The sequence below is a fragment of the Calonectris borealis genome, chromosome 1 (assembly GCF_964195595.1).
Source record: "Calonectris borealis chromosome 1, bCalBor7.hap1.2, whole genome shotgun sequence".
Taxonomy (NCBI): domain Eukaryota; kingdom Metazoa; phylum Chordata; class Aves; order Procellariiformes; family Procellariidae; genus Calonectris; species Calonectris borealis.
In genome coordinates this window covers 133909821-133926511 of record NC_134312.1, presented here as the reverse complement: position 1 = coordinate 133926511, position 16691 = coordinate 133909821, and the positions used below count along the sequence as shown (strand labels likewise).

Here is a 16691-nt window from a genome sequence, read left to right as displayed (position 1 = left end):
TTCAATGATGTGAAACCCTGCCTAAACTAGCAAACCTACAGTAAGAATTCTTCACGTTCAGCAAACTCAAACACACAGGTGAATGAAAAGGCAACACATAAAAGATTAAAAGCCTCTTTCCAGCTAACAAGAATGAAAAGAGTACCCTAACTGCTGCCACTATATGACATGAAGGTGTGATCTGACTTTCTGTCTACTACTAGTTGAGTGTTTTGGACTTTTCTTTCATCCTAACCCAGGAAGATAAACCCCAAATTCAAGTATTTGGGGAAATGAAGTTTTGTTTTAGAATATAGTGTTTCCAAGCTGATCAATTTAAAGGACCAGCAATTTAGTGGTGAGTAGCAATTAAACTGACAGACATTATCTACGTTTTAGAGTTTCCAGGATCACCTCTGTGGAGCAGCCTTGCCATTCTGATAACCCATGGCTTCCAAACTCTGAACTGGCTACCTTTTCAGGCTTCCCCTACCCTGAGGATGGCTGGTTTCCCAAGCCGAAGAACAGCAACTTGGGATGTCTGAAGCAATTCCCTCATAAAGATTGCATTGTATTCACAAGCTCTGGAAGTTTGGTGGTCCCAAATCCCATAGCCTTAGTGGTTAAGTTGCTATGTGACTCAGCTAATACAAAGATGCAGAAGAAATATGGCAGGCAAGCCTGGGCTTCACCAGAAGACTAATGAAAAGCTATACAGTTTGATTAAAAAAAAAAAATCACTAATGCTAGGAAAATAATGGGATCAGAATTTCTTTGTCAGTCTACATATATTTCTCCAGGCTGTTTCTCAAACTTAACTTCCTAGAAAGTTTGTTTTTTCTTCTGTTACATAGCCATTCATGTTTGATATATCACAAGACAATATGAGCTTTTAAATATATGAGCATTTAAAAAATTAACAACAAACCTCTGGTTTTCTGCACTGCATTCCATAACAGAAGACTGTAATGACAAATGAAAACAGAAAAAAATTGTTTTGTCAGGAGAAAACAGGACTGATATTTAGATAATGACATTATCAGAAATAAGTTGAAAAAAGTTTTCCAACAAGTAAAAACAATTAGTAATCTTACCTCACTTACTGCTTGCAAGGTTTTGTTGAACTCTGAAATTCTTTAAAATAAAAAGTTACCATTATGGAGGATTTTTACTTATGTTTCTAAAGACAATTACAACAATATAATGAAAAGAACAAGCAATTACTGAGAAAAAAATATTTTTTTCCAGTCAATCAGTGATTTTTTAAATACATGCCAGTTCTAATATTGTAAAACCACTTTTTGAAGGATTAAACATTTTAAAAATTGCCTTCTTTTAGTCACTCCACAAACTAAGTTTAAACCTTTGTCATCACATATTTTAACATCAATCCACTTCCTTAAAAGTTATTTAAAAGAGCAAAAGATAAATCTTAATGTTTCCTTTTGTCAAGCAATCATTTGGAACAGAATTCTAAATTTATCCTCAAAGCCACAGAAATAAAATGAGTAAGAAATATGGATTTATTCTACAAACAAGACCTGTTGGCCAATTACATCTCTTTGATTTTCAGGATAAGTTTTGGGAATAGCAGTAAATATTCACTCTTTCAAACCTTATAAAGATTGTGAAAGAAGAAACTACACCAAAATAAAAATATAGATATGACTCCAAGAATACATATTAAAAACCATAGAGCTATGAAAGTTCTCTTAGTAATTTCCTAAGAGACAGACCAAATCCCTGAAATAATAAAAACCATTTGTTCATGAAGAGCAGCAGTCAGACTGGCATTATCAACAATCCACAGCTCATGTCTCCAGGTCTTATTCTTATTCTTATTATTTATTACTACTATTATTACTATTATTAACATCATCAGTATATAAACAACAAGGCCTTTGGGCTGATTTCCTAAAAGGAAATCAGCAAGTGTACCATTTCTTAAAACAATCTCCAGTGGTACCTAAAACAAAACTAAGGCTATTCTAACCAATATGGACTTTATGTTAAAGAACAATAACTTACAATTCCTGAAATTTTTAATTTATAAAGTGCAGGAATAATGCAAAGTGAAGAGTCTGCTGACCATGTGGAAGGTCTCACTTCATCTTTTTCAAATATAACAAAGATTTTAATCCTTATTCAAAATTACTTACCTCAGTTCTTGTGGGGTAGGTGCTGGAATGGCAATTAATTTTGTAACTTGATTATTGACGGTTATGTTATTAATCTGTCAGAAACAAAGATTCAACAGCTAAGTAAAGCCAGTAATTTTTAGACTTAGAAGAAACTTATGTTCATTTCACACATTTTAACAGTCTGAAATTCCAAAGATAACAGGCACATTTTCTCATGAATACACGTCAACAAATATTTACCGTGACATTGTTCTCACAACTTATGGAAGCAATTGGCTCAATGAATAACAGGATCTGATTTGTGAAAGATATGGGCAAGAGGATAATGACCTCACCATATCTCACGTTGGAAAAAGAGGAATTTGGCTTAGTTTGCAACAAAGACAGCTTAGACCAGACACTGAACAAATTTTCTAACTGTAAGTGCAGCAATAGGACAAGCTCCATAATAGACATAAGTAACAGGCAACATAGAATCCTGGGAGTCAGAAGTCAAAAACTGAGGTGAAAGACATGGTAGGAATGATCTAAATATCTATGACCTAGCCTTAGGGCAGGGGATACACTAAGGTTTATCTAAAGGCCCTTTATAGATCTGCATTCTTATGTCCTTCTGGTTGCCACTATTACCAGTTATTTTTACATTTTATGCAAGCAGCAAGCACCATGATGAAAACAGCATCTAACATATATGGTATTGACATTACCTAAGAAATATTCTGCTAAAAAGTAAAAGAGTTTCAAGAGATAGAAAACCCATTTTTCTAATAGCTGTAGGCATAACGTTAATACACTAGGATGATTTCAGTAGGCATTATCACCATTGAAACACAACACAATGCAGAGGTGGATTTTGCCAGGGTCCTACCCCTGCCCAAATTCAATGCTCCATAAGCACCTGTGCAGTAGCTCTCTGTGGTGATTTTGCTGACTACTCTCATGCTTGCAGAGATTGGCATGTGAAATCTCTGACTGAGTGCAGACAGGGATGTGTAGGAGAAAAATACAAGGTCCTTTACAAGCTAATGTCTTTTTTTTTCTCCCTTCAGTTTTCCACCTATAACAACTAAACATTCTGATCCTCATAGTATCATCTCGATACTGAATAATCTATATGGTCCTTGCTTTGCATGATATCGTTCTCTTAAACCTCTGTTGTGTTGTGTAAGTGGACACACTCGTGTCACATAGGCCTACTGCAAAATTAATAACTGATTAACCACATGCCAAAAAGCATAGAACAATACCGTATTTATGAGAGTCTCAACATGACTTATTCCCAGGATGCAATCCAACTTAATTTATGCCCACACTGTTGCCATCTAACGATGCTTGCCTTCTAAAGTAAAGTGCCTAAATTAATCTCCAAAGGAAAATCCTGTATGCCTACTTGTAGATTCTTAATTAGGCACTTCCTCTCTCCAGACTTCCTAGGGCTTCCGCCTCCTTTCAGTGGCTGTATAGAGAATACAGGCCTTTACTGTAGCAAGTTTACTTAGCTGGAATTCTAAAATTTAGCTGCAAAGCAGCTGTTTAAGAGAAAGAAGAGTAGATCCATCCACTGCAAATATTAACTTGTACTGCAAACTGTATTTGAAATAAAATAAAACTATAAAAAACATAATAAGAATCATGTTAGGGTATCAGTATTTTAAGTGTAGACAAAGAAACTCATTTCAACCTTCCTTACAATAAAGTTTTAAAAGAGAGAACACTTACTATTTCTACATTTAGGGATGTGTTACTTTCTTCACTTGCCTGAAGTTTTACCTTGCCCACATAGAACACTAAAACCAAAAGGCAAAAAAGTTAAGAAAATCAACACTAAACCACATGATGTAAAATTATTTGAGAATTTAAAAATTCACTGTCTTGTGTTACAATAGAAGGGAAATAATAACACTTAGACTAGCTTTTCTGATCATTCACTATTTTTGCAATTGTTCTTCCACCTCTTCACTTACTACTTCCACAAATGAACTAATCCAATAGTTTCATTATTTTCTGTATATTTGTTTTTGCTGGCTGTCTCTAAATTCCTTCTAGTTCTTTTTTTTTTTTTTTCCAAAACAGAAAAACTGCACTGGACATTACTATTAATACAACTCCAACTCCTGCAATGAGAATAAAATGTGTGGGTAAAGGCAAAGTGATACTCTGAAAATTATTCCCTTGGGGATTAAAGAACTTTCAGGGTACCATAATTCAGAGTATCATTCAACAGTCCTTGAGAGCTGGTAGGCCCATTTTGGAGACAAGAAGGAACCTCTACACACTTTTCTTCCTGCAGCCACACGTTCAGTGCAGGGTATAGACAAAGACCTGTACAGGAATGCATACATGACATCACCCAAATAATCTAACAATTTACTGTGTCAACCAGTAGAGAAAATGTATAGAGGCAGGAGCAGATACTTATTCTGCCTCTTTCTAATCTATAAAGTACTCAGCATATGGCTACTTGGCAGAAGTGACTTCATTTTCTTAACTATTTATCACAGAAGCTGTTTATCGAAGTGTTTTGGAAGGCAGCAACATGTATCAACAAAATCTTCTTTTACTACGTTTTTGTTAACATACATAAAGGGAACATCACTGCCCTTTCCATTTTCTTTTGTTTGTCTGTTCTGTCACATTGCACTTTTAAAATACATGCAGGCTTTTACAATAATTCTCCTAAACACTATTTCAACTTCTATTCCTGATACAGAGTTAGGCTTAATATGGGAGACATTAGCATCTACCATAGCATACTAGCTTCTTGTTTTCTCAGGTTTGTAATTCTTATCTGAACTGTGTATCCTTTTTTAAGAAACCAAAGATCAAAAATACAATAGACTAAACATTACTTTCAAATAAAAAACCCCACATTTTATATTAATTTTTTAGAAGATATCCAAAATCTCTCTTTCTAAATAAATAAGAAGCTTGATTACAGAGCTAGCTTTTACATAGCAACTAAAAGTTGCCTCATTACTCAGAATAGAAAGTAGTTGGACATGTTTGTTATAAGAAAAAAAGGAAAAAGAAAACTACTAACCTGAAAAATTACAGACAGGTGTTATGTTGCATAAAATGGTTTCTCCTGCTATAGTTTTTTTTGGGAAAAAAAAATCTAGTGAGTAAAAAAATTGAACTTAAACCCAGCACTGACAAACAGATATTTACAATCATTTTAATGTTTTAAATGTAAAGGTCTTTACCTTTCAGAAATATTTCACATACTGTCTAGGCTTCACTTCTCTAGGGCACCTACCATGACATTTCCAAGACTTAGTATTCAGAGTGAAATATGCTAGTTTTGATTAATTAATTTTGAATAATTTTCTGTAACAGTTTCCACAGAAGACCTACATGCAAGTGGTCTCTATTTTTTTTTTAAATCCAAATAAACCAGAAATCAGCAGGCTGCTAATATGACACACCATAATACCACGAAAAAAGATACTATTAAATATATTTGGGAGCAGACTTCCTGAACTCACACACACTTAAATTTTGAGGAGCATAAAAGAAGAGCAGTGGTGATATATGAATCCTACCTGGTGTTATGGTGGAGTAATAATCAGTGATGTTAAGAAATTCTGTTAAAAAAAAAAGTTTTAAAATTAAGTTTTCCCATTTTAATTTAAAAAGGCTGTGAAATACATGTCACAAAAATAAGTCTCCTAATTTCTGCTTTAGACTCTGTCTTCCCAGGAGAAGTGTAAACACATGACCATTTATAACAGAATTAAGTTACTTTCAGCATGGGAAATGAAAAAGCAGCATTCGGAGTGAGATCCATCCAATCAAATGTTTATGTCCCCATATGAGCCAGTTACACTAGGCTCCCTATCATTCAGCAGAGAAAGTGGTGCTTTTAAAGTGTGATTCCCATTTAACCTATTCTACATGGGCACTTCAGCGTAAGATGAATCATGTTCTAAAAATGTGTCTTTCTCTCCATCAACTATGAAGAATAGCAGGATGTCTATAGCTCATACACAGACATGTAGGAATCTGTACTGATACGGGATGAACCTACTCCTTGCTTACAAATGCAAACATCAGGAAAAAAAGGGGTAGCAAGTTCTGGTTGAGTCTTTACTGATCCTATTTGACAACTCATTACAAGAATATGTATCATGTAAGTATCTTTAAGGAATAGGGTGTACATTTTAGTTCTGTAAAATACTTTTAATAGTATCAGAAAATATAGAAAACACTCTATCTATATATATACCAAAAAACTACATACTTGCTAAAAATAAATATGCCCAATTTGGGCTTTGGTAAGCAATGCAATATTTTTAATAAAAAAGAAAGGTTAACAGCTCAGTGTCAGTTAAATGCTCTTCAAAACCCCACCCATGCAGTCTTAAAATACAGATTGGAGATAAATACAAATTTTAAGATCATGTAAGAAAATAATTTGGACTAAACAAATCCCAGTTATTAAAAAAAAAACAAGCAAACTTTCATGAATGCAACAAACATCTCCCTTCAGACCTTACTCTCTTCATGCTAATTCTCACCTGCAGTTTGTGTAGTCTCCTCTGAAGTCATATCTGAAGAAGAAAAATTAATAACAGTAAAAACAATTAAAATAAAATAAAAATCTTAAAAATCTAAATCTAAGTAAATCTAAATAAGAGAAACGTTAATAAAACCTTGCCTGAAGGATTAATAGGATAGGTGATAAAAGTAACAATAGAGGATTCTGGAAAAAAAAAGAGAGAAAAGAAGTAAAAACTGTATTAATATAATATTTTATTTCTATGAATTTTGGAGAAAAAAGATCAAGCGTGCAAAACTTCAAACAGGAACTGAATATTATTTATCTAAGTTCCATTTTAAGAGCAACTGCAGTGCTTGTTAAGAATGTTCACATTATTTCACTATAAATATTTGAAATAATATTCATTATTTTAAAAATTTGAGTATCTGAATACAAACAGTTGGTAATTGAGTTCCTTCAGGTAAGTTCCTTTTACTGGTTTCATTCTTTTAGAAGATGCAGATGCATTTGGCATATCCAATAGCAATAACCACTTAGCCCCAAGGACCTTTTCCTGCATGAACTCACAACGCTCATGAGCAGAGATGACACACTCGGCTTGGCAAACTCTCCAAAAAAGCTATTTTTGCCAGTAACCATATATAAATAAAACAGAGTGAGGATGCAATTTTTTTCCAGCTACATCAAAAGGGAAAAAAAAAGAAAATTACATTAAAACAATAGAAGAAAATTTAAAGATTGCTCAGGAAGGATGTGCTTAGTAAGCACATTTTAGGTGTCAGCACAGGAATACAAAGTGGTTAGAGGACCACTTTATATCACTCCAATATGACAACTTAGTGACTTTTTTAAAATGGACCAGAGCAGCTTCATAACAGAACATTATGCTTTCCAAACTTCTTTCCTAAAGCATCACTGTCATGATGCTTTTAGTAAATGCACCATATGCAAAAATATCTTAAGTATAATAAAGAAAAGTTGGAGGCTCTGCATAAAGATAGTTGCATATCAAGGAAAAAAAGCAATCTACTTCATTACATTTTCTTTCTGATGTATTTACTTCAACTAGACTAGCCATTTTGAGCCTTTTCAAAAAGTGCCCTCTTAATTCCATACTCAGAGTAAAAGCTAAGCATGTTTGGTTCTTACGTAACAATCCTGAAGACAACTGATTTTCTAAGGCAACTACAAGCAGCCAAAATATGAGAAATCAGAGTGAAAACTAAGTGCTGACTTAATCTGTATTATTTGGCTTGATATAAACTACAACAAATATTGAATTGGCTGCAGTTGTTAAAGACGAATCATTCCCAGAGAAAGATTGTATCTGTAAAAGAACAAAAGCATGTGTGTTTGTGTCTGTTATTATTTCTTTTCTCCAGAGCACAATATGTCAGTATACATTAAGTAAGAAAGCAACAGGCTTTCACGCAGCTATTTCTGTGTGTCTACATTCTTCGTTTTTAAAAAATGCTTTCATAGATGATATTCATCACCTCTGGCCCCAGAAGCTATTAGAGTCTCGTGCGTGTGCGCGTGTGCATGTGCATACGTGTAGAATACCACATTGCATCAAATGACATATGCACATCTGCTAGGGTAAAGGAGCTCTCCCACTACAGTGTTCCTCCTCTGCCATCTCTGCAAACTGTTTAGGTTACTGGACAAAAGGCTCCTGATCAAGCAACTTGCACTTACTTCATCCCCAAGCATCACTGCCACAAACCATGAGTGATCCTATAAGATAAGCTATCTCATTACAAAACAGAATGAAGAAATTAATTTTCTCTTCAAAAAATAAACAATGAAAACATTAAATGTTGGAACTCATTTACATAACAGCTTTTCTGCATTACCTCAGATAAAGCAGAAGATTTATCTAACAGGAAATAACAATCATTGGAGTAATCAGTAAAGTCCTGATTTTCTTACCAGAAATGGTTGTTGCAGCTGATTGTCCTGAATTTTCAGCTTTTGTTTCAGACAGAAAAAAAAAGAGGGAAAAAAAAGACAATAATGAAGTTTCAGACACATACATAACCATTCTCAGCAGCCTTTCCGTGTATTATCAAAAGTTTACTGCATTCACCAGAAGAGGGCAACACCCGCTTATCAGAAGAACACCTCCAGGTTGTCGAAAAAGGCAGATGTAACAATCTCTGATAAAAAAAATTACAATTCTTATGAATTCAAATAGAATTCAACTGAAGACGATTTCTTTTCAACAAATACTTGTTTGCATTGTATAATGTTAAGAAAACAAAAATCATTGACCCAAGATATGTGCCGCACTGGCTTGAAAGCTGCATGCCTACCCTGAGTGTCTTGCTAATTCTGGGAATAGGAATCAAGCGTACATAACAAGATGGCTGTAGTTGGGTATGAAAAACCTTTCTCAGACTTTGAATAGTAACACTGAGACTTGCCATTTAAAATTTATCCCATACATATCTGTTCTCTTTTCCATCCTGCAAAAAGCAGCATTACAAAAAGCTAATGATTTCAAGTTGGAATCTCTGATCTTGATAGGAGCCAGCCAACTATTTATATAGCAAACACCAGCCACCAAATCTTTGATGTTGTTGCAGTCACAAAAAAGAAATTAGGAAATTTGATATCTGGTTCATATAGCAACTTCAAAGTTAGCCCTTTCATTCACTGAGTGGTTTTTGACAGTGCCACAGACAAGACAAGTCACAGTTATCACAGAAATATAATCTAAAGAACAGCTGGCTGCAAATATGAAACACTTTAAAAAATATACTTAAGGTATTTCAACATCTTCTCTCAAAACTCAAAAGTCATCCTATAATGTTACTTACAATACACTAATTATACTGTAAAGCCTTTCCTACTGTTGTAGAAGAGTTAAGTCAGAGATACCAAAAGTCTCTGTGGAAACCCAGATTTTTTTGGTTAAACATAGTAAACAAGGAGTTTCTGAAGTGCTAATCACTCACGATTCCTTGCTCAGACTATTTTGCCTGCCTTACTGAAAACTAGTAATAGCTTTTTTCCACAGGATAAACGTAAATATAATTTCATTATGAAATTCAATTATGAAAGGAGAATCGGAGTCATCTCAGTGACTGTATTTTCATTTTCTCTGGAAAATTACTGATGCTGTTTGTACCATGAAATACGCTAATAAGCCACAAGGATGATATGTATAATTAATTTGCAAATATTTACATATTCTTAACTATTTCCACGAATTAAAAAGTAACAGCGGCAGCAATCTTCGTAGCACTTTCTAAAATACAACAACAATGGGGAAAAAATTACACAGAACTCCCATATACCTGTTTTCTGTTTTCTGCCGGGCAACGTAGCAGCAGTTTCAACTACAAAGGAAGAAGATTTTTTAGGAGCAGAAGTTTATATATATATTTGTACACACGCATATATACGCACACTTTTTTAAACACAACCATTTTAGATGCGCTACTCACCTCAATTCAAGATGGTTTGCAAAACTACTTTGCTTCCATTGAGAAATGCGTGTCGAGTCTTTTTGAAAGCTGGAAGTTGAACTCTTTTGAGTTCAATTTTTTACTCAGTTTATCTTTTATACTTATGGAAGACACAGATTAGGCTGTAAGCTTCCCCACTGCCCGTCCATTGCCAATGTCTTCAGAAACCGTTTCAGCACATTTGCTTGAGTGACGAAATAAACTAAATAGCAGCAACCAAAAATGTAACAGGTATGCACAACTGTGCTTTCACACAGCTATTTTTGCAAAAATGTGCAAAAGAGATGCTGATGAGTTATTCAAGAAGTGAAATTTTATTAGTACAAAGAGAAACAGAGAAATTAAACAAAAAAAAAAAGCAGAGGGCAGGAGAGTTGGGTAAGACAGGGATGCTTTATTCCATACATATTTACGAATTACATGAGATGTACTTTGAGAATATGTCTACATCATGAGCATCATGTAGATACTCACATGCCCAAGAGCCACGCCACCAAAGAACATCTAAACAATGAGCAGATAGATCAGGCTGCCAGAAATGAAGCAGCTCAGGTGCACCTGGATTGGGAATGAAAAGGTGAGCTATTTCTGCCTCAATGGGCCCATGAAACATGTCCCTAGGGACACCTAGGGAGAGATGCAACATACAGATGGGCTTTTGATCAAGGTGTGGAATTGAAGCTATTGCACAGGCTACCCATGAATGTGAAACATGCGCCGTAATCAAGTGAGCCAAGTGACTAAAGTCTCCCTGGAATAGCAGATGGTGGCTGGGCTATCAATATGAGAAGGCCTAGCAGATCGATTACATCAGACCACCGCTGCGAACCTGCCACCAAGGCAAGTGCTCTGTGCTTTCCATGGTGGAGGCAACTAGCAGGTGGCTAGAGATGTACCCTGCAGCCTATGCCACCACCCAAAACATCATCCTGGGCCTTGAAAAACAAGTGGCAACACAGCACGACATACAGTTAAGGCACTGTCACCTACTTCAGCACCCTTAATAGCTGAGACCCTGGCTGTTGGGGCAAGGAGGAAGAGAGATTCTCCTCAAGACACTGAACTTGGTGGGACACTCTAGCCACAGCCAAGATGCAGGCCCACAGGGTTGCAGAGGAAGAGATTCTCTTTGAATTGCCAGAGCTGGTGGGACAGTTTCTCCACAGCTAGTGCCTTGATATCCGGCCAGTCCATCATCATCAAGGTGTTGGCATATTACACTGGTGCATACTGTACTAACCTCTGCCACATGGCCCATGTGCAATGGATGTCATCCAGATCTCTGGAGACCTGGTTGTTGTCTAGGTTACTGTAGACCATCTCCACCACTGCTAATTCCCCCAGGTACTGGACACCTTCCTTCTTCCATCAGTGGTGGTCCACTTGCATCAATAGTCTACAAAACCATCTTCAGACTCTGAATCCAGTGATCCAAGTTCAAATCTCTGTGGGACCTCCAGAAACCAACCAGTTGGGGATGACAAGCAGGAAAGCGCTCTGAGGCAGCAAATTCCTGGGCAGCAAGGTGTGTGGGAGAATTTGGGCAGGTGCCTAGAGCAGTTTTCACCTCTGATGGCCTGGGAGTCAGAAGGCAAGGAATCCTGTTGAAAAGGCAGACCACTTGAAGGAAGGATGTCTTGCTTACACCAAAGACAGAGACAGACTTTTGGTGCTGTGTTGGGGCCTGGCCTATGCCTACCAGGCCTGTGTCCAGTACCCTGAAAGGAGCAAGAGGGTCTCTGGATCTAAGGATGTACAAATGGATGCTGTGGCTAAATCAGAGACACGGCCCTAACCATAACAGTCACTCCTGCAGTCAAGAGGAAACAATGGAAGTGGAAGTTGACCCAGTTAGTGAAGGAGGAAGAAGCTCCCCTTGAGGGGATGCAGGAAGAATATAATATGTTTAACATCTTCATCAGTGACATAGACAGTGGGATCAAGTGCACCCTCAGCAACTTTGCAGACGACACCAAGTGATGCGGTTGACACGCCTGAGGGACAGGATGCCATCCAGAGGGACCTGGACAAGCTCGAGAACTTCAGAGGTTCAACAAGGCCAAGTGCAAGGTCCTGCACCTGGGTCAGGGCAACCCCTGGTATCAATACAGGCTGGGGGAGGAAGGGATTGAGAGCAGCCCTGCCGAGAAGGACTTGGGGGCACTGGTGGACGAAAAGCCAGACGTGAGCCGGCAATGTGCGCTCGCAGCCCAGAAGGCCAACCGCATCCTGGGCTGCATCACAAGAAGCGTGGCCAGCAGGTCGAGGGAGGTGATTCTGCCCCTCTGCTCTGCTCTGGTGAGACCCCACCTGCAGTCCTGCGTCCAGCTCTGGAGCCCTCAACACACGAAAGACATGGAGCTGTCGGAGCAGGTCCAGAGGAGGGCCACAGAAATGACCAGGGGGATGGAACGCCTCTCCTGTGAAGACAGGCTGAGAGAGTTGGGGTTATTCACCCTGGAGAAGAGAAGGCGTCGGGGAGACCTTACTGCGGCCTTTCAGTACTTAAAGGAGGCTTAGAAGAAAGATGTTGCGACAGGACAAGGGGGAATGGTTTTAAACTAAAAGAGGGTAGATTTAGAGTAGATAGAAAGAAGAAATTTTTTACAATGAGAGTGGTGAAACACTGGCACAGGTTGCCCAGAGAGGCGGTAGATGCCCCATCCCTGGAAACATTCAAGGTCAGGTTGGACGGGGCTCTGAGCAACCTGATCTAGTTGCAGATGTCCCTGCTCACAGCAGGGGGGTTGGACTAGATGACCTTTAAAGGTCCCTTCCAACCCAAACTATTCTATGATTCCATGATTCTAAGAAGACTCAAAAGAGGCAGCCTGTTCTGCAGCAGGACAGCCACAAGAACAGGAGGGGGAAGTGACAGAATTTATAAAAGAGGCAGAAACCACCCAGTTCCTATTCCTGAGTGAGCTGTGAGATATGCACAAAGACTACAGCTGCCAGCCAGGTGAGCAGATTGCTGCCTGGTTGCTCCAATGCTGGGATAGTGGGGCCAACAATCAGGAGTAAGAGAGTACCTGAGAGCTTGATGAGATGTAAAGAAATGTCAATTCGTTTTTGTTGAATGTCATACACTGCATGAAGCTAAAAGCAGCAACTCTGAAATATGGTAGGATGAATACATGGAAATCAGATTAATTGCACTATGTTTATTTTTTTAGGAGTTTTCCTTGAAATTAACTGTTAGTTTTAGTTGATTTGCATCCTGGGTAGAAATTTTCTCATGTACAAGAAAAGAGAGAGAGAGAGAGAGAACCAATATTCTAAGTAAAATAATACACAACCATTAAGTAAAAAGTGTAAGTAAAAAATTACACTTTCGTAAGTATCAGCCTACTGAACTTAAACTATTTCAGTAAAGACAAAACCAAGTTACATAAAACATCTCATTTGAGACAACTAGGATTCTGCTTACAGAGAAATACAATTGGCCTTTTTAACATCTAGCACTGTATGAACTTCACAGATCATGAAAATTTGGCTATAACCTTAATTTTTACAGTCAATTTTCAGGAAAATTAGGACTTCTCACCATATGGTAGAGTCTGGTTAAAATACATGATCCTGTAAGGTATGTGTTCTAGAGCTCTTATGTAGAAGTGTTGTTACTTTAACATTGTACAATGATTAGGTATTATGGCACCTATAAAACTATTTTCTTAACACCTAGTATGGGTTTGGGGAAGACCCTTAAGATACAATACCCACTTTAAATAATACGCAGAATGGAAGCAGTAGTCAGATAAAACTGTTCTGTATTGTTTAAACAGTAAATAGTTTTTTAAAGTAGAATGGGGTGAATAAAAATAATTGAGTCAATTCTACATAAAGTAAAGTGGACTTTCGGTTATAGAAGAAAGTATCCTTCCACATGTGGGCAAACCGCCTTTCCTACCACAGGAAATGAATTCCATCTCCAAAAATTTACCTGCCACTGGTCCTGTCTTACTAAGTGGTTAGCACCTTGTGCAAAAGCTCTTATCTCAAACCAAAGGGCCCTGGAGGAAATTAAATTCTCAAAAGGAACCCACCTCTTGAAGTATGCAGCATGTCACAGAAAAGATCACCACACTGCTTCTTCGCCCACTAAAAAAAAAAAATCTGCCTGGGGAATCTGACCTTAAGGTCTTTCTCACATACTCTTGAGGAGTCAGTGTAGACATAGTTACATAGTTACTGTCGACAAACTGCATTTCCCATCCTCCATATCCCTTCAACCTGTTTTGTGAATTTTTGAGAATACAAGTAGTATTCTGAGGTAGGTAAGAAAATTGTCCACTAACATGTTTAGTACCGTAAGTTAGTAAGAAGGTAGTGAACTCTAAAAATGCCAAATGCTTTTAATAACAAATCCAGCAGTACAGGAAGCAAAATAAGCTAAACACAAGCCATGAATATGGAGCTGGCAAATGCAGCAAGTGATGATGGCATGCATAATCTGAGGGGCACTGTTTCCTGGACACAAATCTAACCATGACTTCTCTTATAGCACAATATTCACATGCTTACAGTTGCTAGAAATTATCCATGAGAATGAGACTTGTCACTGATCAAGGTGCAGCATTAAGTTCACTAACCAAGTCTTTCATCAGAATCATCTTTGCACACAGAAAGAGAGAAGGAGGAGAGGCTGTCATACATTATTTAATTTCACTTACATTTGTCAACCCTCCTCCTTTCTTGCATTTAAGAACTAGAAAAGAAAGTGAATAGGGTTTATCTGGAGAAGGATTGAAGTCCAATCTAAAATATCCCTAAAGTTGACATGTAAAAAAGGAAAGTAAAATAACTCAAGGTATGCTAGTTACAAGCTAACAGAAAATTTATTTCCCTTAGGTTTTTTACTATTGATAAGAGCAAGAAAATCCTTACATATATGAAACCTCATTTTATTTGCTCCACGCATTTTTATTTGCAACACTGTTAGTTTAGCATCATCAAATCAGCATACCTAATATCCTATTCCAAAACAAGACATTATATATTATAGTTACACTTTTCTACATTTTCTCTAATAGAGAACATTACTGAGGATCCAAACAGCAAATAAATAGGCAAATAACATTATTCAGTATTAGTCTTTGCTTTTGCTGCAAGGGAGACAGAATAGGTCCCCACAAGAACTGTTTTTTTTCTGAAGAAAAAAGCAACTCCATTAAATAAGCACCAGTTTCTGTTACTAACATGCATCATTAGAAAGAAAAGCAGCAAGTCCCTCACTGTCTTCCTGTCACTTTGTACTGTTCCAATACAAATAGCTAGCTAAGCCAAGTCTTGAGAATCCCATCTGTGTATGCAGAGGAAACTGTTCCACTGGTACGAAACCTGTTTAGGAACTCTTGCCATCGCTCCATACCACGGCTGCAAAAAGCTTACCTGGGAACCAGTATTTGCATTGTGACAACCTTCATTTCCTGTAATGACTTTGTATGACAATGGGAACCAGTGTAACTTTAGCACCTCCAGTCTGGTAGGAGACTAAATCCATTAATAACAGTACTTAAGACTAGGTCCACAAACTGATGTAGCTCAGAGAGAGACCAGTGCCTGGCCCTGTCTACAAAATACCCTTGTGCTTACTGCATTCCATAGCATGAGAGATCTTAACTATCAGTCTACTGGCTCTTTTAGGATGCGATGGTCTCTAGATGTCTCTAGATGTCCCACTGAAGCTGTTCCACCTAGCAAAGCAGAATTCAAAAATCAATTCGGCCAAAGGGAAAGAAAAGGAGAAGGAGGCTTTGTAACACAGTAGTCAAGATGGGATGGATGGTTCTGGTCCCTGCACCAAAGGCATTGTCACACATATGACAATGTGTGACATTGTCATATGTGAACAGAACTGTTCAGTAACTTAAGTATCTTCTGTTCAGTAACTTAAGACACAGGATACAGAAAAAGCCCTTAAAGCATGAACAGTGTACAATGTTCTATCTCCAGCTGGAAGAATGAAAAATATCCTTTTCTTCTCCCTACCTCCAATTTAACTTATGATCAGTACACTCTTTCTTAAAATTTGTGGAAAGGCAACACCCTTTCTGATTCACCTGTCTTCAGGCAAGCACTTCTGCCAGAAGCGTTCAGTTTTTCCAGGGTGGAGGAGTGAGAAGCAGCTAGAACCTGGCTGCAGATAACAACATCGTGCAAGAGCTGAGTTACTGGCAGCTGCTTCTTGCTCCCCCATCTCAGGAGAACAGTGTTGCTGCTGACTAATACTGTTTTACCTAACACTTCATGATCGCCTTTAAACTTTTGCAGAAAGCATCCTTTGAGCAAGCCTGAGACAGCAACTAGAGTGCTTTCTTAGGAGAAGGAGAAGAGTCCGAACTGTAGTGAATTAGAGCCTCCACAAGGACATCCACCCTGCCCAGTCTGTGCGGTGTGGAGGGGCAAGGCATGGTACAGCGAGAAGGGTCATGCCCGCTGGCCTCTGTCTCTCAGGAAACACAGTGAGAGAATGCAAGGGGCAGTTGCTTTCTAGTCAGGTCCAGACACGAAATAGGCACTGAACACTTAAGAAGCAGCAACAGCCCTGGCAATCTGTAGAAGCACAGACAACATTACTGGCAGAAAAGCATACAT

General features: G+C 37.8%; 1 protein-coding gene across 1 annotated transcript in view; it reads right to left on the bottom strand.

Annotated features, from left to right (window-relative positions):
- The window catches only part of ADGRG2 (adhesion G protein-coupled receptor G2), a 52659-nt gene that overhangs the window by 22940 nt on the left and 13028 nt on the right, over positions 1-16691 (bottom strand). Inside the window, exons 3-11 of the mRNA XM_075175319.1 lie at positions 9924-9965; positions 8554-8592; positions 6638-6670; positions 5663-5704; positions 5161-5208; positions 3840-3907; positions 2139-2212; positions 1074-1113; positions 908-942 (exon numbers count right to left, since the gene is read on the bottom strand). Coding sequence (XP_075031420.1) covers positions 908-942; positions 1074-1113; positions 2139-2212; positions 3840-3907; positions 5161-5208; positions 5663-5704; positions 6638-6670; positions 8554-8592; positions 9924-9965 — 421 coding nt within the window. The remainder of the gene's footprint in view (positions 1-907; positions 943-1073; positions 1114-2138; positions 2213-3839; positions 3908-5160; positions 5209-5662; positions 5705-6637; positions 6671-8553; positions 8593-9923; positions 9966-16691) is intronic.